This window comes from Sander lucioperca, chromosome 1, assembly GCF_008315115.2.
Source record: "Sander lucioperca isolate FBNREF2018 chromosome 1, SLUC_FBN_1.2, whole genome shotgun sequence".
Lineage (NCBI taxonomy): Eukaryota > Metazoa > Chordata > Actinopteri > Perciformes > Percidae > Sander > Sander lucioperca.
In genome coordinates, this window is record NC_050173.1 from 53563379 (window position 1) to 53588342 (window position 24964).

The 24964-nt window shown below is 40.9% G+C and overlaps 1 protein-coding gene across 1 annotated transcript; it reads right to left on the reverse strand.

Moving 5' to 3' along the window:
• On the reverse strand, positions 1 to 24964 carry ptcd3 (pentatricopeptide repeat domain 3). Its single transcript, XM_031280052.2, has 23 exons — positions 24837 to 24964; positions 23470 to 23522; positions 21046 to 21085; positions 20558 to 20603; positions 20383 to 20451; positions 18271 to 18375; positions 17844 to 17967; positions 17657 to 17760; positions 16329 to 16493; positions 16081 to 16141; positions 13281 to 13363; positions 8520 to 8664; positions 7248 to 7298; positions 7061 to 7171; positions 6808 to 6836; positions 5755 to 5861; positions 5417 to 5495; positions 4455 to 4545; positions 3135 to 3220; positions 2598 to 2743; positions 2415 to 2456; positions 1846 to 2004; positions 1 to 160 (listed from the first exon to the last, which is right to left on the reverse strand). Exons 1-23 carry the CDS (start codon positions 24923 to 24925, stop codon positions 115 to 117), a joined length of 2031 nt encoding a protein of 676 aa, XP_031135912.1. The 5' UTR covers positions 24926 to 24964; the 3' UTR covers positions 1 to 114.

Genomic DNA, 24964 nt, shown 5'->3' on the forward strand with positions numbered 1-24964 from the left:
ATTTTATGTGACAGATTTTTATTACAGATAACAAAACAAGTACACTACACACAATATGGGAAATATTTGTATTAATGGATCGGTGTCGTAGTGGTTCACCCACTATTGCCTCCTTCAGTCAGAGGGCTCTTCCGTAGACTCCAGTTCAGATAATACGGCTCTAGATGGGACAGAAAAACAAGTGTCTAAAAAAAGGCATTCAGAAAAATAAATACACATCATTTCATAGTCAGTTCAAATGCTAAACAATCATTTTCCTCTGTAGTTTCCCAGCACTGTAACTTAACTAAAATCTAAACATCTAATTCACTATTCTAAGATGCTTCTCTTCTGGACAGGGTACTATGTGGAGCTACTGTGGATGAAAACGTCCTTACAGTTCTAACAGAAAGACTACTCTTCTGTAATTTTCGGGAAAAAGCAAGCAACATTTTTATTGCCTACATTGCTTACAATATCGTCTCTCAAAAAACTAAACATATTAAGTGCATTTTGTACATATTACATTGTTTTTTAAAGAAAACATTTTCTGAAATGCAATAACAAGCTCAAACTAAGGCATACATTAAACATACATAAACATTACCTTAAGTTTCAACCTGAGACTGATCTGTATATAAGCCTATATGTAAATATTGGTTATACTCAACCTATTTTCATTTATATATTTGATTACAATGTCACACAGCTCTGTTACACTTATGCTAGTAGATTGTTGATCAGCTGTTTCTCCGTGAAGAGAGAGAGTGAGAGAAAATGGTGCACAACAATCAGATGTTTTTCCAGCTCTTTAGATCAAACTGTGGTCACCACTACGTATTTTCTTGTCTTTGATTTTGGTAGTTGTTGTGTTTGGTGTAGTTTCATCGTCCACACGACTCTGTGATTTACTTTTGTCGGGTCCGCTTTGTGGAATGGATGATTAAGTTAGACTCAATGTTTTCTGTTGAGATGCTGAAGCATTGACGTTGTGCCATTATTGTGGTAAGCTAGTTTGATTTCGCAGTAGACACACTGTACAGAGTTTTCGTTTTATTTACGTTTGAACTGATTCCAAACTTTGGAGACTTTCTGTCGTTTTCTCCAGCCTGTCTCTTCTCTTAGCCCCTCACTATTTACGCTCTCTTTCTTCATCTCTTAACACATCCATGGCCGTCAGTCTTCATGGCAATGTGTCGACAGCAGCGTCAAGCTCGGTGTGCGAACAGTCATCCCGTGCAGAAACACCGTGAGCGATACAACGTTGGTAACGTTGATTAAACGAAGCTTCGAGGGCAAATCATTTTGCATTGAGGATTTTTGGGTGGCAGTAGCTCAGTCTGTAGGGAGTTGGGTTGGGAACCGGAGGGTTGCCGGTTCAAGTCCCAGTACGGACCAAAGTACAGAGTGTGGATTGGTCGCTGGAGAGATGCCAGTTCACCTCCTGGGCACTGCCAGGTGCTCTTGAGCAAGGCACCGTACCCCCCCCAACCGCTCAGGGTGCTGGTCCAACACTGGCAGCCCACTCACTCTGACATCTCTCCATTTGTGCATGAATAGGTCCTGAGCATGTGTGTGTGTGTAGTGATTTCTAACAAACAGAGGGTAAATTGTAATTTCCCCACTGGGGATCAATAAAGAGAAAAATTATTTTTAGTAATCGAATTATTCGAGTTACTCGAGGAATCGTTTCAGCTACAAGGGTGATACAACTTTTATTTTAAAAACTCTTTTCCCTTTATGTTTCCTGTCATTCGTCGATGGTAAAAATCAACACAACTGTTTCAGCGGGCTAAAGAATTTGTTAGCGATTGTCCGGATGAAACTCCGGTTCCTTTTGTCGTTCTATAGTTCTCTCCTCCTCACCTTTGTTCCTCGGTCAGATCAAACTCAGCCAGTGTTCGTTTTGCCAGTCTTGGCATTGCAGACAGACAGAAGGCTGCAGACAACTGAACCAGCTCCACTGCTCTCTGGGAAGAGCCAGCGCTGTGATACATCGACAGGAAGTCCTCTAACAGCCCCTCACTGGAAAATAACACACGGGACACAAACAGCCAATGAACATGAGCCTTTATGCCAAATGTGTGCCGTGTCAGAAGTAGTGCTAAAATGGGATTACACGTCATTCCGACAACTTGTTTTATCTGTTGGAACAGTGGCATCCAGAGTCCTTTACATCAGTGAATGTGATGCTTAACTATTTGTATGAAAATAAAATGACATTTTATTACCTTGTTCTAGTGACATGTTTATCGACAAGTTTGAAAATTCCATTTCTTTTCTACATGTTATTACCAGTTAGATGATGTCATTATACATTATTTTTTTTTTACCAGCAACACTTTGTGTTTATATGTGAAATTATGTAATAAATTAGACCTCTGCGGTAATGTGAATGCTGTTTAAAGTGTCCATTGACAAAATGGATTTCTTACTCAGGAACTCGGTTCTTGGTTTTGAAGAGCTGCAGCATCTCCCTGCAGACGCACATAGACAGGAGGAGCAGTCAGATGCATTTCACTTTGACATCATTTGGACATGAGTCGAGTCAGACTACAGTAAAAGCTCTCTTGTAAAATGGACTGACAGACAGACAGATATACAGCTGTCTCTCCTACCAGGCCTGTTGGCTCTTGTTGGCTCGCAGCAGCAGGGAGGTGATGTGTGAGAGGGCGGGGGTGCTCCACTCCAGACTGTGCCTCCCTCTGTCTCCATCAAACACACTCTTTACATCCAGAGCACACGCTGCAAAAGCCTCCTGAACCTGCACACACAATTTTTATATATATATATATATATATATATATATATATATATATGTTACATTACATGTCATTTAGCTGACGCTTTTATCCAAAGCAACTTACAATTAAGTGCATTCAACCTTGAAGGTGCAAACTCCAGACAACAAGTAGTAAGTGCAAGTACATTAGCTTTAAATAGGTAATGCTACAAAGAGCCATATGAAAGTGCAGCATCGATATATATATATATATATATATATATATATATATATTTTTTTTTTTCCTTCTTTATCCGAGGTGTAGTCAGAAGAGATGTGTTTTTAGCCTTCGGTGGAAGATGCACAGGTTTTCAGCCATATCCTTCTATGCTTTACTATCCCCATCTCTCATCATTGTCCACGCCTTACTGACCTCAGGACTGTGTCGGTCTCTGGCCATCAGGGTGAGCAGCTCCTCCACCAGATCAGACTTATTATCATGACCCAGAGTCCGGATATCTGGAAAACAAATTAGAGTACGACAGACAGCCTACGTAAGTGGCCTGAAGTTTGTACTTGTGTGTGGTGTGTGCGTCGATCTCTTTAATGGCAGAGCCGGCATGTGTGTGTGTCTGTGTGTGTGTGTGTGTGTGTGTGTGTGTGTGTGTGTGTGTGACGAACGCTGTGCAACTGGTAACCAGTAACATAGCTCAAACACAGCGTTCGTGATCCGACTGGTCATGAAGATGGCGCCCGCATGTAAACATGAACGCTACTGTCTTTATAATCTATCTTTTTAATAAACTGTCACTGTAACTGGACACTTACAAAGTTCTCAATGCTTCGGTGTACATGTAGGGACCCTTGTATGCTACCGTGGAAGTGTGGTGCTATTTTGAGCCTCGTTAGAGGTATAAAATAGCGATTTACCCTCTGCCCCGAAAGCTAGCGTTAGCAGCTAATCACCAGTTTGCGCTAACTTGTTTCAAGCTAAATACACATTCGATTAGCATGAAAACAGATCCCAGAGAATGTTTGACTCGGTACACATATGTTATTAACCCCCAGGTTCATTTTGCGCTGGAATTGTCCTTTAAGGCTACATTAACATTTTAGTTAAAAAAAACGAATATCTTTTGCTACGTTTATGCCTCGCGTCCACACTACTACGGTGTTTCTGAGCTCCTAAAACTGAGACATTTGCAAACAGTGCTCTTATCGGTTAGGTAGGCTTACAAAACCTTTCGATAACAGTTCCACCTCGCTGTCAGCCCAAGCAAATAAATCCCTGGTCTTACTTTTTGTTTGCATTGTTCTTTCTCCAAAGTGTTTTCAACCGCAGAGTAACGTCAGACAATCTGCTTCCTGTTCACACCGGCACTCGCAAGCCCAGTGTATGCGAATTCAATTGAAAAAGAGATTTTATATCTCAATCAGACCTGGTTAAATAAAGGTTAAATAAAAAAAATAAAATTGCTGTGATATGCGTCGTCAGTCATGTTAATATGAATGGAGATTAGTTCTGCTGCTGGAGCTAAAACTCGACAGAAATAGTTTTTATCTCAAAATGCTGCTTGAAAATGAAAACGTAGTAGCGTTTTTGTCGCTAAAAATGTTCTTTGGAGTGAAATTTAAAAGGGACAGGGTTTCTAAAAATGTAAACCAACCTTTGTCATAAACTGGGGGTCAGATTTTCGAGACGTGTACCGAGTGATATTAGAGTTCTGTAACCATAACATTATCTTAAACTAACCCTTCCATATAGTGGGCAGCAAGTCCAGGCGACTGTCTGTGTCCAGAGCCTGCAGCAGGTCCCTCAGTCCCTGAGGGTTCGGGTAGTACAACTGGAAACACACAACATAATCAAAAGTTAATTCCCACAAAGCCAGGGTAATAATACGTTGGATCATTCATTATCCATCTCACTTTCTCCTGAGGAGATTATTGAGGTGAAAATTCAAACATGCTAGATCAAGACTATCCCACCTTATCCCAAAACAACTTAGAGAAATCTAAGTTAACTAAGAGTTAAATCAGGGCCAACCTGTGGTTAAATTGTGCACATAACTCTCTTAGATTAATCTTCGTTATTAGGGATGTAACAATACATCGCGAATCGATTAAAAATCAATATAAATGTGTAAAGATTGCAACCAGTTGGGATGAAAAATGAATCGCGAAAACGGCCTAGGGTTGAATCTACTTTAGAGTTCACTTGTGGGACTTCAGACGTCACTACGTATTTTTGGTTTATTTAATTGAAGAGATTTTTTTCTATTTATTTAGCTATTTTGATGTCACATTTGTTTCGAAAATCAAATTAACTTTTTATTACATTTTTATTATTTAAGATAAAAATACAATGTCAGGTGAACTTTTGATAAGAGGACACATCTCTTGTTTTGCACAGTTCATATAAATAAAGGAATAGTTTCCGTCATTTGTCTGCAGCTCGTTCCGTTAACAAAAGAAACGTGAGAAAATTGTATCGTGAACCGAAAATTATAAATCGTGTCGAATCCTGAGTGTATCGTTACACATTCGTTATGCATACACGAGTTACGGATTTTAGAAAAGAAGTGCACTAGTGACACAGTGAAGTGCCAGCTGCAGCTTATAATATCTTAAAAAGGTGTTACTGAAGGGTCATATAGGACATGATGCTGTCTGGAGAAGCAGGGTTGAACAGGAAGAGAGATGCAGAGATGTACTGACCGAGGGAATGAACCGTCTGTACCACTTCAACACCACGTCAATGTGCTCCATCATACACAGCAGGTTGAAGAAGCGACCACTGGAGAGGAGAGAGGAGAGGTCCACTTACGTAGGACAAACATGTGGAAACTCATATGCATAATTGAATCTAATCACTAGATTTCAGGTTTCAGGCTGCGTTTAGGCTGTACACATCTTGTATAACGTATGAAAGTGGTTTATTAATTGACCAAAATCTCCGTAATCCTCCTTGCTTCTTCCTGCCACCATGAGGCCAGATAGATATATATAGAAGGTACAGGGGACGTGTTTTAGGTTGATGGAAGGTTTTTACTTACTAGTAAATACTCTGTTGGTAGGGATCTCCCAGAAGCCTCCAGTTCTCCCCCTGTTCTAATAGACTGTGGACCTTATAACCCAGCTCCAAATCTTTATTATCCAGACACTGTTATGACAAAAAAACAAACAAAAAAAAACAGGTTAGGTGAACAAACAGATGGGCACCTGCTCCAAATTAACAAAGAATGGGGTGACACGGGATCAGGCTATCTGCATGTTTCAAGACAAATTTAAAAGGGACAGTTCATCCAAAAATGGCAATTGGTCTGCATTTATATAGTGCCTTTCTACCTTATCGGACAAAGCGCTTTACAACTCGCCTCTCACGCCGCCTTGCAAGGTGCTGGCCCGGCATCGGGAGAAACTTGGGGTTCAGTGTCTTGGTCAAGGACACTTCGACCTGCGGACAGGAGGAGCTGGGGATCGAACCGTCAACCTTGTTTTTTATACTTTTATACTTTTATAATTTATACTTTTTATTGATCCCCAGTAAGGAAATTACAATTTACACTCTGTTTGTTAGAAATCACTACACACATGCCTGAAATACACATGCTCAGGACCTATTAATGCACAAATGGACCTATGGTGCCTTGCTCAAGAGGACCTTGGCAGTCCCAGGAGGTGAACTGACCCAACCCAACTCCCTACGAACTGAGCTACTGCCACCCCACTTTGGGGTGAACTGTCCCTTTATGACTAGCATTTTGAAAACCCTCAAAAAGCCAGTAACAATGTAAATGCTATCTAAGAATAGCTAAAAGCTGCCCAAGCCAGTCTACATCTGATGGAAAATAGCTAATTATAGTTTATAGATATGTAGAATTCAAAAAGGAAGGCAGGATTGATTGACTTGGATGTTAAGTAGCAGGTATGATTCATATTCCCTTGTATAAATCCAAAACTGGGCAAAGAAACATAAGTGCTTTTTGAAAAAAACAAGAGCTGAAATTAAACTTAAAACTGTCATAGTTTTAATAAAAGGACTGGCACTTTGGAGAAATTCATTTGTGATAAATATTTAAACAATACAAGTAATGAAAAAGACTTACTATTCTCATTGCGCTCGAGAAGAATAGAACTGGAAAGAAAAAGAGAGAATACAAAATATGTATTAAAAGCCACGTGCAAATGGATAAAGCTGTCTGCGTACACACCTGGTTCTTAGTTTCATTATTTTTTTAATTGCTGTATTTTGCTGTATCAGCATGGTTATTAGAAATGTTCATGCATTTGAAACAAAATTACAAAGATTTATTTCCCAAATTTGGGATTATGAACTCGCACAAATCCACAGCAACATACCATCATTGGGGTCCTGGCAGGTGAAGCTGGTTCCTGCCAGTTCTGATATCACTTCCTGTAAAATGTCAGTGTTGCCCTGGCCAGAGGTGGCTGGAGAGGAAACAAAACCACCTAATACAATTTAGCATACAGACGGCACCAAAGACTGTAATATGTCAAATGTGATGTAACATCGCACTCCGTTTACCTGCTTTGGAAAAGACTGCCAGGATGTGGTCAAAGGAGGCCAGGCTGGGAGCTGAACACACACATGCAGACACAAAGTTGATGTTTTAAGTAACTTAATGTAACTTTTAAATGTGTCTGAAACTAGGGCTGCATGATATTAACAAAATGTTATAATGCGATATTGATTATGAATATTGCGATAGATATTAATTTAGATATTTTTAAACGTGTAAAATTACCAAAGTTATGTGAAAATGCATCAAAATAGATTCCTAACAAATAAGACAAGTTTTCTTACAACACAAGGTTTATTTCAACTGACGGTCATATTGGACTGGTCCAACATGAATAAATAAATAACGACCATGTCTACAGACAACGTGGCATCATGACTTTGCGTAAACATACACGCCACTTTCCTAAAGCCAAATTGCGTGTCATCTGTACGCATTTTGAGCTATCCACGTGTACGTCTACGCTGTATACAGCCGTTCTTTCATACTCTTCGCTACAGCGATAATTCACATGTAAAAAATGTAGGTCAATGGAGGCCAAACGGCGTTGATAAACACGCTAAAAAACGATTATGCGTCTTGATAACACGCAAAAAACGGAATACGAATTGGCGTGTCATACATACACCACTTAGTGAGATCAGTCTGCTACAGAACAGAACATGTTTTACTGGTTGTACAGTATAAAATAAATAAATAAATAAATAAAGAGAACAGGACCCAACTTTTCTTTCACTTCTCTGATTCGTTCAGTTTTGTTACACTGTCACTCTGTCGAAATGAGCACACACGTGGTACGCTACATAGGGTTTGTCACGTAGTGGCCCCGTGCGCTGACGTGTACCAACATGTGCAAGTGGCACGGTAACTGGCCAATGAAACATGATCATTACAGCGTTTCAAGTGTCGAACACAACTAAGCCACACAGCCAACGGACGGGACGCAGCGCTCCACAAAATAAACGCATACTTATCGCGACACTTTAGATATAATATTGCGCAACGTGATATCGCGATAACGATAGATAGATCCTAACCCGTCCTGGCTTTGCTCACGAGACATCCAAACTAGGCTAAGTTACGGTATGCAACACTTGAAATGCAACGATGCATCTGTAACGTATTCTTTTATTGTAAATGAGTGATTTTCTGTCTGAGCAAAACACACTGATCTTGATTTTACTACTGTACCTGTGTGTGTGTGTGTGTGTGTGTGTGTGTGTGTGTGTGTGTGTGTGTGTGTGTGTATGTGTGTGTGTGTGTGCTTGTGTAGTAACCTATTCCCACAGCCTTCATCTCATTCAGAGTGTGTAGAGCTTGTGTTTTTGCCAGAGAGCCGCAGCGCCTCAGAGCTTTGAGAACGCTGTTGAAGGTGAGCAGGTTGGGCTGAACTTTCTGTTGACTCATCTGGTTCAACAGCTCCTGCAGACCGAGAGAGACACACATCTGGAGGTTTAAACAATCTCACAATAGAGAGAAATGCTATCTTGCCACATTAAAGGGGAACTATGCCGGTTTTTTTTGTTTTTTTTTAGCTTAACCCTTGTGTTGTCTTCCCTTTAACCTTGAAAAAAAACTTTTTTTCCCCGACGTTTTTGACGACGTTTGTTTTTGCTTTTTCCAACGTTTAAAATTTTTCTTCTACACATTTTCAGCGCTTATTCTACGTCCCATATTTTCTGATATAAAACAAAAATTTTAAACGGGTCAATGTGACCCGAAGTCAACACAAGGGTTAATTTACCTTAACTGAACAGCTTTGGAGTCATTGGAATGGTTGTATGACTTTTTTTTCGGGTTGAATGGTGGTCGTCTCGCTTCCTCCTAGCGCCTGTGAGCGGAAAAACCACCCATGCAACTTTAGGCCGGTGAGCGTCAGGAAGTATCGCGTGATATCAGGTCTCGCGATATAACGAAATGCTTCACGGCACTGCACACATGCAAGAACCGGCTAGCTATAAGAATAAAGTAGCGATGGAGTTTTTCACACTAGCGTCATGGCTGCGCCGGCAGGAGTCAGACACGAGTAAACATCGGACCTGCGTTTTCAGAATGGCGAGAACTGAGACAAACAGAAGCCTGCGAATTCGATGCTGACCTGGCGTTCTTGCTGTTGTACTTGTAAGTATCTTTGGGATAAACTCAGTTTAATCTTTGTATTTCTTGTTATTGTGACCTCAGGATGTTTGCTATTGTCTGTAAAGGTTTTTATTGTGATCGCTGTCTGTTACGGCTTACTAGCTAGCTTACTAGCTGTCTACCTCAGTAGGGAAGCACCGATCCGACTTTTTCAGTCCCGATATCGATACCGATGCCAGGGCTTTGTGTATCTGTCGATAATGGATACCAATCCGATACCATTGTTGAATTAATAATACACTGTATACCTTCCACCATGTGGAAGAGACTAAAGGCACCAGACTTTCCTAACTAAATATGACTTTACTAACTAAGACAAAATAACATAGATCAGGGTTCATACGCATTTTAACCAATACTTTTCCATGACTTTTTGGCAAATTTCTATGACTATGTATTCCTGAAAATGCAGTCAACATTATACAATAAGAATAAAAATCTGTGTTAAAGTTTACCCTCAGAGGTTTAACAATAAAATGAAGGACAATTTATGTGGTTCATAGTGGGATTCGTAATATCGCGCCGCGAATAGAACGTTGAGGTTAAGACGACATGACAATACATTTATTAATCACATATTATTATGCTGTGTTAAAAAACAATTCCATGACTTTTCCAAAACTTTCTGGTTCTTTTTATGTTTCCAAAATCTTTCCAGGCCTGGAATTTGCATTTTTTAAATTCCATAACTTTTCCAGGTTTTTTCAAAACGTATGAACCCTGATAGGTGTAATGTAATTCTTATTTATTTGTACACTCAACTCTTCCAGCATGCGACACGCGTGCGACAGAGGGAAAAAACTAACAAAACTGGACCCTGGCCTGTGGATCTGTTAATTTTTCCGATCCCTGATCCAGCTATTTTGTCAATATCGAGACCGATATCCGATCTTAACGTCGGATCGGTGCACCCCTATACCTCAGTGGACATGGCTCCGTGCGTTCGCCGGCTTCTTTGAAAACAAATGCACATGACCAGAGGGAGAGTCACTAACAATTTTTAGCAACAGTGTTGCCAAATATCTATTCCGAAGCTGTAGGGGGGAGCTCTATAGAGAAACCTGTGAGCAAAAAGCGAGAAAACTGAGAATAAAACTGCCAAAACTGCATAGCGCCCCGTTAATATTAATGTCAATTCATTTCACTTCTTGCTCTTATTCAATTGCCTTTTAAGAAAACGTTTTTTTTTTTTTGTTTTTTTTTACATATTTAGTGTTTGTTGTGATTGTTGTGTTTTTCACCAACTTCATTTTGTTGTAATACTGTCAGACAATAAAGCTTCTTATGTCTTATGTCTTTATGTCTTTTACAACATATTGTATATATATGGCTATAGGAATTTCAAATTTCACACTAAAGTCTGTTCATATCATTTGTCAACATATATGGAGCCCCAAAGTGTTATAATGTGATATTAAATGAATATGTAATTATCAAATAAATAGTCACATGAATAAACTGTGTGCAATACATAAAATAATGTTAAAGGCTTCAATCAAGGTACCGAAGGGCCCGAAGGGCTGCAGCCTCTGCCGTGAAAGAGGCAAAGCAGCGGGTGTGGGAGAAGTTCGGAGAAGACATGGAGAAGGACTTTCGGTCGGCACCAAGGTGCTTCTGGAAAACCGTTCGCCACCTCAGGAGGGGGAAGCGGGGAACCATCCAAGCTGTGTACAGTAAGGATGGGACGCTGTTGACCTCAGCTGAGGAGGTAATAGGGCGGTGGAAGGAGCACTTTGAGGAACTCCTAAATCCGACTAATACGCCCTCTATGGTAGAGGCAGAGCTGGAGGATGATGGGGGATTGTCGTCAATTTCCCTGGTGGAAGTTGCTGAGGTAGTTAAACAACTCCACAGTGGCAAAGCCCCAGGGATTGATGAGATCCGTCCAGAAATGCTTAAAGCTCTGGGTGTGGAGGGGTTGTCTTGGTTGACACGCCTCTTCAACATTGCGTGGAAGTCTGGGTCGGTGCCTAAGGAGTGGCAGACCGGGGTGGTGGTTCCCCTTTTTAAAAAGGGGGACCAGAGGGTGTGTGCCAATTATAGGGGTATCACACTTCTCAGCCTCCCTGGTAAAGTCTATTCCAAGGTGCTGGAAAGGAGGGTTCGGTCGATAGTCGAACCTCAGGTTGAAGAGGAACAATGCGGATTCCGTCCTGGTCGTGGAACAACGGACCAGATCTTTACTCTCGCAAGGATCCTGGAGGGAGCCTGGGAGTATGCCCAACCAGTCTACATGTGCTTTGTGGATCTGGAGAAGGCGTATGACCGGGTCCCCCGGGAGATACTGTGGGAGGTGCTGCGGGAGTACGGGGTGAGGGGGTCCCTTCTCAGGGCCATCCAATCTCTGTACGACCAAAGCGAGAGCGGTGTCCGGGTTCTCGGCAGTAAGTCGGACTCGTTTCAGGTGAGAGTTGGCCTCCGCCAGGGCTTCGCTTTGTCACCAATCCTGTTTGTAGTATTTATGGACAGGATATCGAGGCGTAGTCGTGGTGGAGAGGGGTTGCAGTTCGGTGGGCTGGGGATCTCATCGCTGCTTTTTGCGGATGATGTGGTCCTGATGGCATCATCGGCCTATGACCTTCAGCACTCACTGGATCGGTTCGCAGCCGAGTGTGAAGCGGCTGGGATGAGGATCAGCACCTCTAAATCGGAGGCCATGGTTCTCAGCAGGAAACCGATGGAGTGCATTCTCCAGGTAGGGAATGAGTCCTTACCCCAAGTGAAGGAGTTCAAGTACCTTGGAGTCTTGTTCGCGAGTGAGGGGACAATGGAGCGGGAGATTGGATCGGCGCAGGTATTACATTCAATTTATCGCACCGTTGTGACGAAAAGAGAGCTGAGCCAGAAGGCAAAGCTCTCGATCTACCGGTCAGTTTTCGTTCCTACCCTCACCTATGGTCATGAAGGCTGGGTCATGAACGAAAGAACGAGATCCAGGGTACAAGCGGCCGAAATGGGTTTTCTCAGGAGGGTGGCTGGCGTCTCCCTTAGAGATAGGGTGAGAAGCTCAGTCATCCGTGAGGAGCTCGGAGTAGAGCCGCTGCTCCTTCGCGTCGAAAGGAGCCAGTTGAGGTGGTTCGGGCATCTGGTAAGGATGCCCCCTGGGCGCCTCCCTAGGGAGGTGTTCCAGGCACATCCAGCTGGGAGGAGGCCTCGGGGAAGACCCAGGACTAGGTGGAGGGATTATATCTCCAACCTGGCCTGGGAACGCCTCGGGATCCCCCAGTCGGAGCTGGTTAATGTGGCTCGGGAAAGGGAAGTTTGGGGTCCCCTGCTGGAGCTGCTACCCCCGCGACCCGAGACCGGATAAGCGGACGAAGATGGATGGATGGCTTCAATCATTTGTGAAATTATTGTTGGGTCTCTGTAAATTATAAATTGTGTTCTATGTCCCAAGATAACTTCTGTTGGGATTTGACACTATAAATAAAACTGAATTGAAATAATTTAAGAAATTATTATTAACCGACTATTTGGAAATATTTTCATCACTCTCACTTACATAACAGGGTGTTATTGGTGGGTTTATTATTATTTCATTATCAACATTTGAATTTAAGATTGCCCTATTTAAAAAAAAAAAATAGAAAATAGGATAAGGTTAGGGTTTAATATATTTCACATTCAATTTATTTATGTATTCAACATTACTTATTCATAGGAGTATTTATTTCATAACATTTTTTATTCATCTAATATTAAACATTTGGGGCACCAAAAACAAACTATCTACTAAACTAAAAATCTAATTTACTTATTTTAGAATGTGACAATTTAAATAAACAGTGTAGAGCAAAGGCAGTTGCATTTTTAATGACACTAAAAGATTATTTTACGAGGAAGCCTGGTGATGTGTTCTTAAGATCTGTACCAAAGCTCTGGAACAGAGAGAAACTTACAGCGATGAGGTCCCATCTCTCGTTGTATTTATCTCGGACATCTGGAGCTGCTGAGATCAGAGCGTTGAAGATGTGCACGTCAGCTGGAAACACAAGGTTGGGTTATTAGTACAGATGTTCCAATATATAGTACCGATCCGATACTAGGGGTGGGAATCCCTTGGCACCTCAAACATGAGGTGGTCAGATGTAATGTGATAAAGTAGATGAACAGCCTATATGTGTTTTGCCTAATTATTTTATGCATGTCTTATTAGATCATGTGTACATATACAACATTTAATTACATTTTTTTCCTTTTGGCCATTTGTGTGTTTGTTTTTTTCTGCACTCTTGCCTACACTCTAAGTTGTTGTCCATTATCCTATCCTCTTTCAGTCACTCCGTTTTCTGATTTGTACTTTTATATATTTATATACTTTTTTTTTTTTTTTTTTTTTAATCGATTATTAACTGAAATCAGAATCGAGCATCGAATCGTTCTAGAGAGAATCGCGATGCATCTAAGAATCGATTATTTTTCCCACCCCTATCCGATACCAGTTCATTTTATTTATATATATATATATATATAAATTGAAGAGAGATGAACAAACAGAGAACTGTATCTTCTTAGATAAAACAGATATTGACAAATTTTCCTTTTGGGGGACATAATTTGAAATTGGGAAAGATTTGAAGTAGAATATTGCAGTAGGTTTAAAATCGCAATAATATCATATGGTGACATAAGTAACATGATGATATTGTATCGTGAGGCCTCTGGTGATTCCCACCGCTAATATTTTTTTTTTTTATCAGCTGTATACTGTAATACTGGCCCTGTATGAATGTGATATAATTTTATCAGTGTTGTATGGCTTAGCTCAGGTTAAACCCTTTGTAAAACATTAAGAAATATATACAGACAATAAATGCTATAACACTATTTTATTATCTAGTTTGAAAGTCAGTCATAATGGAGAAAGAACATGAATAAATTACTTTAAAGTAGATTTGTTTTTCGGGGCTAAATTATGCGGTAAGGGATCCGTGCATAGACTTGCCTACTCACTGATACCGATAACAGCATGTTAAAGGTCTGACATGCTGCTTTTTGGATGCTTTTACAAAAGGCCTTAGTGGTCCCATAATACTGTATCTGAATAGCCTGACAAGCCAGACCCACATCAAGATGTTGGGTCTGGGAACTCACCATTGACGGAGCTCAATCCGAGGGGCGGGATAAACGGTTGTCTTTCAAATTCCCTCTGCACGCAATAGGATAGCGCTACAACCAGGCAGAGCAACAAAGAAGGTAGTGGAGCTAGTTGATAGATTAAACTTTTGCCGTATCCGGTTGGCAAAACTCCGAACACATCTTCCTTTTTTAAGAATGATTTCAGTGCCGTTCTTTGTTCTTTTCTCAAAGAAAAGCTTAACTCTAAGTCTTCCAGAAGACCGCTGTTCCCAGCAGCAGCAGCAGCAACCATAAGCCCGCCTACCGACTCTATACACAATGTGATTGGCCTGACCAGAGTTTGGTTTTTCCAGCTCGCAAGCCAACGGAGAGTGCCTAGACCCCCCTGGCTGCAAATTAAATTTGCTGCCGCTAGGGTGCGTCTAGATTTCTAGGCTAGTATCTGAAGTCTCTTTCCTGAAATTCAGCCTTGGTGCAGAATAACAGCCACTAGAGCCAGTCCCACAATGTGCTTTCTTTAGGATGTGCCATTTCTGTGTCTGTAGCTTTAAATGCTACTGAGGAGGAGAGGGGGGGAAAGGTGGAGGGTGGGGGTGTGGCCTTGACCAACTGCCATGCTTCGCTCCTTTGCAAGTCATGATGTCTCTCTTTCTCATGGGTGGGCCAAATTCTCTGGGTGGGCAAAGCAGAGAAAGGGGAGGTAACCTTCCTCCTAATGACCTCATAAAGGGAAGATTCCAGATCGGCCCATCTGAGCTTTCATTTTCTCAAAGGCAGAGCAGGATACCCAGGGCTCGGTTTACACCTATCGCCATTTCTAGCCACTGGGGGACCATAGGCAGGCTGGGGGAACTCATTAATGTTAAAAAACCTCATAAAGTGAAGTTTTCATGCCATGGGACCTTTAACCAGTATCGGAGGCATTTCTGATACTGGTATACGTATCAGAACAATTCATTAACTAGTTATTAGTCATTTAGTTCCAGTACGTAGAAACTTCAACAGGGAAGGAAAAGGATGCTAACAAGCCAATAATAGTCAAGATGAATGTGTTATCTGCAGATTTTAAGAGGGTGGAATTTAATGCTGTGTCTAGAATTTAAAATGTAATTCTTTGGCACCATCTAATGGTACTTTCAAGAATAACACTTAAACTGGCAGCAATACACAAGGCCAAAACCAACATGCTGCATTTTCAATTGAACATACTTACATTAAGTAAGTTGTGGGAAGATCAAACGAACACAATAAACTAATAGTGAAGGCACAGAACGTCTAATGTCTGTGTACTGGAGGTCATATGCATATATTTAGGTGACACTAAATGACATTCTCAACAAAATATCACTTTCACTGTTAAATTCAAATAAAGGATCACAACACAAATCTGTAACCACTTCTTGAAATAAAAATAAAGTTTTTTAATCACTGAAATTAAGTTAATTCAAATGACCTGCTTACTGTACTTTGTATTAACCAGAGTTTTAAAGCAAAGAAGAAAAAAACTTGTGAAAAAACTGTACATGTCAAAGACATCAATTCAACCTACAATTTCTACTGCAAATATTACCTTTTAAAGTGGTGTTTGTATACTACAATTAATGGGCAATTAAAACTCACCGGTCATTCTGTTGTTAAGCATGTCTGTGTACATGCTGAAGGCCTTTGCATAGGCTCCATGCTGCGGAGAGACAGACAAACATATGCACTTAATCTACAGTCCATGCACCAAAGTTACCATTTTACCGCCACAACAATCCCTACGCAATACAATAACCAACCAGTGGTTCCGCTGCACCTTCTAAACAAACATTGAAGAGGCCTCCTCCAGCAGTATCGACATCATTACTGAATTAATGTGTTCATACCTTCACCATGCCTCTGATCAGGGCAGAGTAACACCGTGTGTCTCTCTCTGGCAGCAGGTTAAAGATTCGCTCTGCGTTGTTGTTTTCTCTCCAGGTGAACCTCAGGAAGTCTGAAGCCCGGCGGAACCTCCCTTTCCTTTTCTTCACCTCCTCTCCTGACTCTTCCTGAAAACACACAAAGACATACAAAAGTAAGCATACATATATGTATACTGCAGCATTTATTTATTAGACTGACGTCTAAAGTCTCCGGCTGGATGTAGCCGAGGTATTATTCTACTTGCTGCAGCAAAAACCCAACTTTCAGTTTATCAATTAGTAGATTAATCACAGTAAGTATTTTCATGGTCTCCCCTTGGCAGACCTTCCTCCTCAGCGCTTCAGAGGAGGGTCTGGCTAGTCCACACAGCATTCCGGCATGGGAGAAAAACATGCTCTGGTTTATTGGCATTTCTTTAAACCAATCACAAAGCGTCGGACGGAGCCCGCTGTGCCGCTGCAAAATAGCCTCGGGGAAGGAACTTGTTTTGGTGGAACATGTGTACGTTCAAAACTTGTTTAAGTCGTGCAACAGAAAAAACTCAGACTGGACACATAGTCTAGCTAGCTGTCTGGATTTACCCTGAAGAGATCTGAGGAGCAGTTAACTACAGTCCTCATAAAGCGCAAGGTAACAGACATCCGGTCGAAAAGAGGGACATCCGGCGGAATTTCCAGCAGCACCAGAGCAATCGCGGAAGTGGAACGTCGTCGATATAGACTAGTATTTTTTTTTATAGTCGCTTAAATGTTTTGAGCCATTTCTTTTCAAAGAAAAAAAACTTCTCTGGTTCCAGCTTCTCCAATGTAATTATTTGCTGGTTTCTTTAGTCTTCAACTGAATATTTTTGGGGGTTTAGACTGTTGGTTGGACAAAACACAATACTTGAAGATGTTGGACTCTGGGAAACTGATAGACATTTTCTGACATTTATTTTTTAAAGATTTTTTTGGGGCATTTTTAGGCCTTTATTGACAGGACAGCTGAAGAAATGAAAGGGGAGAGAGAGAGGGGGGAATGACATGCAGCAAAGGGCTGCAGGTCGGAGTCGAACCCGGGCCCGCTGCGTCGAGGAGTAAACCTCTATATATGGGCGCCCGCTCTACCAACTGAGCTATCCGGGCGACCCATTTTCTGACATTTTATAGACAAAAACAATGAAACGAGAAAATAACTGGCAGATAATTGATAATTAAATAATCATTGGTTGCAGCACTTATTGTGTCACTCTTCACCTGTGTCTGACCATCACCCTGAGGTTTTTTTTTTTTGATCAGGGATGACTCACCATGTCCTCTGGCTGTGGTTCTCCCTCCTGGACAGGGTCTCTGTCACAGTACAGACAGATCAGGTCTAACAATTCATGGGTTGTTTCCATAGAGACTGCTGTGCCTAGAAGAATTGAAGACGTTGATATAGCCACATTCCTAAAATAGAGAATATGAATGTATGTGTGTGTGTGTGTGTGTCCTCACCAGCTTGCAGTAGTTGATCATACATGTCAACAGCAGCTGTCACTTTCCTCAAGTTGATTCGTTCCTTCAGTGCCTCCTCACTCACCTCCTCAAGGAGCAGTGACACAGTCTCTGGCATCAGACACTATACACACACACACACACACACACACACACACACACACACACACACACACACACACACACGAGAGCCAAGAATATTACTAGATATTTCTACTTTGTAAAAGATTACATCAGCAATGTTTTAAATATTGAAGTGAAACAAGATGTTTACTATTAGAGTAAAAGCTACATTTTAAACTTATATTAAAACTGTTTTCGCTGCGTTGACTGTTTTGATTTTTAATCCCCCCCTTATTACATACATGTTGAGTATACATTCTCCAGCCCCCTCTATGTATTCACTCAGTGTATGTGTGTTTCTTACCGGTATGTGTGGTTCAGCAAAGTCTTTGGTGAAGAACTTGGGATTGCTGTTGACAAAAAACTTGGCTGCTGATCTGCCAGACTCCTGAGAGAGAGAGTACAGCTTCTGCAGAGAGAGGGAGAACGATGAATGATCAGTGAACATGTCCCAACCGTATGTTGCTGCAACTGTGCCCTCTTACTTTGATTATGGATACACAACTGCAATCTGAACAGTAAGTACAGATTCATTGTGTCTGCATCGGTACTGCTTTATGTAATTGTTAGTGATGCTGGGTTTGACTACATCTTAAAGTAGCCATATTATGCTCATTTTCAGGTTCATAATTGTATTTTAAGGTTGTACCAGAATAGGTTTACATGGTTTAATTTTCAAAAAACACCATATTTTTGTTGTACTGCAGTGCTCTCTCTCACTGCTGCAGATCCTCTTTTCACCTGGTCTCTGTTTTAGCTACAGAGTGAGACCTCTTTTCTTCTTCTGTACTATCTTTGATTGCACTTGCACATGTGCAGTAGCTCAGATGTAGATCATGTCAGCTAGCTAGCTCCATAGACAGTAAAAGAAAGGCTGTTTCTACAACTTCGGTCAGTTACAAGGCAGGATTAGCTGGGAGACTTCTAAATGAGGGCGAACATGTAAGTAGTTCTTTTGTAGATTATGGTGAACTTGTGTGTGTTGTAGCAGTGCTTTGCTATTGAGAACGAGGTAGCATGCTAGCGTTAGCATGCTAACGCTACGAGCTAATGGTTGCGGTTAGCCTGCTCGTTTCGGCATGTGACGTCACAAGCCGTGCTGATTTTGAACAGCTCACCCAGAGACTGAAGGCAGGACACATTCAGAAACCGGATCTCACTCTAAACAGCATGGATGGATTTTTTTCAAAGTTTGTATGTGTGTGGAAGCACCAGAGACACAACATAACACCCCAAATCCCAGAAAAAGTGTTTTTTTCATAATATGGGCACTTTAATGTGTTCTCAATGGGGTATTATAAATATATAGAGGGTGTTAAAACAACGTTATAAACTGAAATACTACAACACGAAATGTAACCAAAATTAATGTGGCTCCTTGGGTAAACTGGATAATGGATAAACTGGAAATATATGTAACGGTAGGGCCCTGGAACAGGCTGATGTAAATGAAATGCACCCTTAATTAACTTCATTAATTACACCTGTACTTCCTGCTATGTCAAAATAGCCACCATGAAAAAGTCTTGTTTTAGTTTTCATCATTTTGTTAAACTGTGTATACATACAATGAGTAAAATAACATGTTTAAAGCCCCAGACACGCAGAGCCGACAGCCAAATGTCAGCAGAAAAGGCAGTTGGACGAGACGTAATACGTCTCCATAACAGCAGGTGGCGCTAATCTGTATTGTCGCCCAAAAATGAAAACCGACAGCTGATTGGACGAACGCGTCACGTGGGTCTGGCTTCTCCGGAAATTCAAAGACAGAGTGTCATGGCAGCTTGTTCAGAATATGATCTCATATTGTACTAAAATAGTTCACCGAAACGTGTTTCTGAAAACATTTTAAGAGAGAAATAGGCCATGCAGTTGCTGAATCTGTCTTCATTTCAGATCAACAAAGGTCAGTTTAAAAGATTTTCATCAGATTTTGAGAGACTCTAGTCACGCTCATTCCGCTCCACGTTTGCGGGTTAGCACTCTACCAATCAGATGGGTCATTTGAGTCCGACTGCCGGCAGTGCCCGCCCCGCCGATTATACATGTCAAATCGGCCAAAATGAAGGACGACGGCCCCTCGGACGGACGACGGCACGGAACACACCGAACAGACTCGAGTCACTGACCTCGCCAGACTGTCCAACGGCCGATTATCGGCTCTGTGTGTCCGGGCCTTAAGAGACACAACATCTGTACCACATTCACATAATACCTGATCAAAATGAACTGCCATTCAAAAATTACTGAAACTAAATCGAAAAAAGAAAAAAAATTATTTACAAAGAAACAAGGGTCCCTTTATAGCTCAATATATAAATGGCAGATGACCAATTTTGGAATGGAAATAGCTAACTAAAATAAGCCAGCTGAGTAAAGTAACGTCACTTTGAAGTTTAGCATATTTATGACGTACAAACTCGGAAGAGGTCCTGGGAGAGAGGTAAGGATCATCCTGGAACTGGTAGGAATATGCTGTCGGATCCTGGAAAGAGAAAAGAAAAAAAAAAAAAAAAAAGAGTAAGACACGGTGAGACAGACAGAACACTCCACACAGAAAGACCATGAGAAAGATGTAAAGGAGCTCTCACCCTGCTGACGGTCGAAGCCAGAGCCTCCAGCACTGCCTCCTTGCTCCTGTTCAGTAAGAAGTAACATTAATCAAGAGTCTTGTTTAAAGACATTTATGCAAACTGAAATACTTGAGTGACTGGATGTTAAACTGGGTGGTCTATTTAAATAAGCTCTATGTAAATGAGGTTTCTCAGACTATAAAAGGTACACAGTGTTGCCTGCACTGTATGAAACTTTAAAGGAACACGCCACCTCTATATTTCGATAGATGGGCAAACGCATTTTTGTCTCAGTGCATGCATTGTCTTAGTCCGGCAGCGCCGCCGCTAGCTTAGCTTAGCGTAGTGAATGGAATCCTATGTTGTTGGTTAGCATGTCGTGAGTAAAAGTGACCCAACAACAACAAAAACAAAACCTAATTACTTCTTGTGGCCTGCGTATTCACAACGAGTACGAAACAGCAATGCAGATTAAGACATTATGCAACAGTAATATGGACACATACCATGTTTTCTTCCTGGGGATCACAATAGTACCTGTAGATTCTGCAACGACATCAGGAAAAAGGTGCGATTTTAATATGATTTATCACTGATATATTACAATCAATTCTAAATAACGCCTTGCCTTGAATATCACATTGCACTTTCCTGCTTTTTTGCACTGCTGTTGACGCAAACTGCATTTCGTTGTCCTTGTACTTCTGCACAATGACAATAAAGTTGAATCTAATCTAATGTAGTTAATGGGAGGGGCAGGATTTATCTCAAATCTAGACTTTTGCCAACAATAAATCCAATTATTATTTGAAGGATCAGTCAGTTCTTATTGTCAACAAATCCCTTTCTGTTGGTTATCCTCAAGCCCATTTTGTTTTCGCTGTTCTTGCTGAGGATGAAAATCTTTAAAAATGGGTCATGAAGTGGCCGGGTTAGCTCAAGTTGGTACAGCATGTCTTCATCTGTCCTGTGGAAATAAAGGCCTAAAAATGCCCAAAAAATAATCTTAAAAAAAAAAAAAAAAAAAAATAGGTCATGAATATGTAGTTTGTTTCAGTTTTTTTTTTTTTTTTTTTTTTTAGGCTAACAAGGCTACATTTTTTCCTAAAAGAGTCAGACACTGTATTTAACATTACTTATGACTTATTGGAGTAAATAGTGCATTTTTTGGAGACTAATTTCAGCTGCGGATTAATGCACATTGCTCTAGTGAGTAGATTTATGGCGGCGGGACGATGTATGTTAAAGTCCCTTTCCAACCAGAGGGATTTTTGCAGTTCCAAGAACATAACGTTCCTAGAACCCTTTTTTTCTCGTGTTCCGACTGGACCAATTTGGGGATTATTAAGTTCCTCTGGCCGCAGTTCCTGTAACTCTTTCAGCTCCTACTTCAGGGCAGGGTCTTTACCCTTTTCCCTTTTCCACATAGGAACCCTTAGTGACCTAGCAACGTCTGAAAAACAAACAGTACATATTCTTCACTGTCTGTTGCAATTCGCCTACGTATGCTAACTCTTAAGACAAATTGTTGTGTATTGTATGTGGCACTAAAGTCAAGTGACGACGCTTTAAAGACCGTGCTTGCGTCACTCCCTTACCCCTCCTACCAGTTCCTAAGGCCACTTGGCCAGTGCGAATGCAAATGGCAAAACCGGTTTTGGGGGAGAGTAGTTAGTAGGGGTGGTACGGTTCACAAAATCCACGGTTCGGTTCGTATCACGGTTTCTGTGCGGTTGTTGTTATTTTTTCTTTTAATCTTTAACACTCCAGAAATATACTTCAGCATATGATATATATAGCTAAAATTAGCATATTGAATGCATGTTGCACAATACATGCACACAGTGGCAGTTCTATTGATTTATTTCCGCTGTCATCATAGGTAACATGAAATCCAAAATGTTCCCACACACCAGACTATATACGATGCTGGCGCATTCTCCAACTCCGGGCAGCCTTCCTCATCTCTCCCACTTACCATTTCTGCATGTGACGTGACCTGCAGCAGCATCAGCACTCCACACTCCCCCTGAGGAACAGTCGGCTCGGCGCCTCTCAAAATGTTACGGAAATCTTTTTAACTGACCTTTGTCGATCAAAAAAACAGACAGAGCAACTGTATGGCCTATTTATCGCTTAAAATGTTTTCAGAAACACTTTTCGGTGAATTATTTTCGTAAAATACAAGATCGTATTCAGAACGAGACGCCATTAGAGTCTGTTTTGAAATTCGGGAGCAGCAAGAACCACGTGACGCGTTCGTCCAATCAGCTGCCATGTGTTGCGTTCGTCATGCTCATCCCCCTCATCGTTTCCAGTAAGTGTTTTAACATAGGTGTCGAAAGTGGGCACTACGGCAGTAAGTGGTTAGTGCGCATTAACAGTGTACTGACGAACCGTGCGACGCACACACGCTCCGAACCGAGACAAGCGAACCGAGTGGTTCGGATGTTTTTTCATGAACCGTACCACCCCTAGTAGTTAGTAGAACTGTTTAGAAGTGGACTGTTCCTATAACTACGTTCCTGTAACTACTTGGTCGGAAAGTGGCTTTAGATCAACTCAAAATAAACTACAGTGTCACTGTCTTAGACTTCATGTATAAACATTTTACCCTGTGCAACAGTGTGGCTTATGTTTTTGAACAACAATGAACAGAGAAAAACAAAAAAGCTATATCCTCCATATATTCAATTACACAGGCAACAGCTGTTAGTTTGATCAATTCATTCTTGGATTTTTTTTTTTTTTTTTTTGCAATATAGAAAATATTCATGTATTTATATTATTATCATTTAAGTATAGTTCAAGCAGTCACCCTGAGGATGACTACACTTGGGCTCAGCTTATATTTTAAGGCAGTTCAAAAAATAAATTTACACTGCTATTGTCTGTTTTCAGCCACGACCAAAAATCGTATTCTAAATTACCTTCATTAGCTTCTGCAGCTTGTTGTCGAAGAGCTGGAGTCCAACCAAAACTCCTTGTGGGGGGGAAAAAAAGTGATTAATTAAAAAGGAAGTACACTTTGCAACGGACTACTTCAGTCCTCAGTCCTACTTCAGTGTTAATTCATTGATCCCATATTAAGTAGATGAAACATGTTGAAGGAGGACATGGCCAAGATAACACCATGACAACATGTATGTACAGTATCTCACAAAAGTGAGTACACCCCTCACATTTTAGTAAATATTTCATTATATCTTTTAATGGGACAACACTGAAGAAATTACACTTTGCTACAATGTAAAGTATTAAGTGTACAGCTTGTATAACAGTGTAAATGTGCTGTCCCCTCAAAATAACTCAACACACAGCCATTAATGTCTAAACCGCTGGCAACAAAAGTGAGTACACCCCTATGTTAAATTCCCATAGAGGCAGGCAGATTTTTATTTTTAAAGGCCAGTTATTTCATGGATCCAGGATACTATGCATCCTGATAAAGTTCCCTTGGCCTTTGGAATTAAAATAGCCCCACATCATCACATAGCCTTCACCATACCTAGAGATTGGCATGGGGTACTTTCCATAAAATCATCTCTCAATGCAAATCAAACCAGCTATTAGGCTAACCGACATAAAACCATGCCAATCTCTAGGTATGGTGAAGGGTATGTGATGATGTGGGGCTATTATAATTCCAAAGGCCAAGGGAACTTTATCAGGATGCATAGTATCCTGGATCCATGAAATAACTGGCCTTTAAAAATAAAAATCTGCCTGCCTCTATGGGAATTTAACATAGGGTGTACTCACTTTTGTTGACAGCAGTTTTAATGGCTGTGTTGAGTTATTTTGAGGGGACAGCACATTTACACTGATGTACACTTAATACTTTACATTGTAGCAAAGTGTAATTTCTTCACTGTTGTCCCAGTAAAAGATATAATGAAATATTTACTAAAATGTGAGGGGTGTACTCACTTTTGTGAGATACTGTATGTATGTTAACAGTCTATGATGTCAAAAGTCTAAAGTGTAACGTTACAGAGAGAGTGACTGACATTTGGGCTTTAGAAAAAGCCCTATGCTCTTTCAACTGACAAATATAAACCGTATACAACCTTTTGAGGTAAAACACATGCATGTTTACGTATGTCTAACACTAACTCACATCTGCCTAATTATCAAATCATGTACTGCAGCGATGTAACGTTAACGTTAAGCTTCAGAAGACATGACCTCCTGTCAAATGATGCTAGCTGCAGCTTTAAGACTCGTGTAGCTTCCCAAATTAAATGACAATAAAGTCGACTTAATACTTTTCTATTTTAAAACAGAGCTGTCTTACCTGTGACCCCATAACTGCTCGAAATTATTTATCAAAAACCGGCTGTTTCTTTGGATATAATGCCCTACGTGCCTACCGGGCGCCGCCATGTTGTTACAAACTGGAGGCTTCTGGGGAGGGAGAAACCA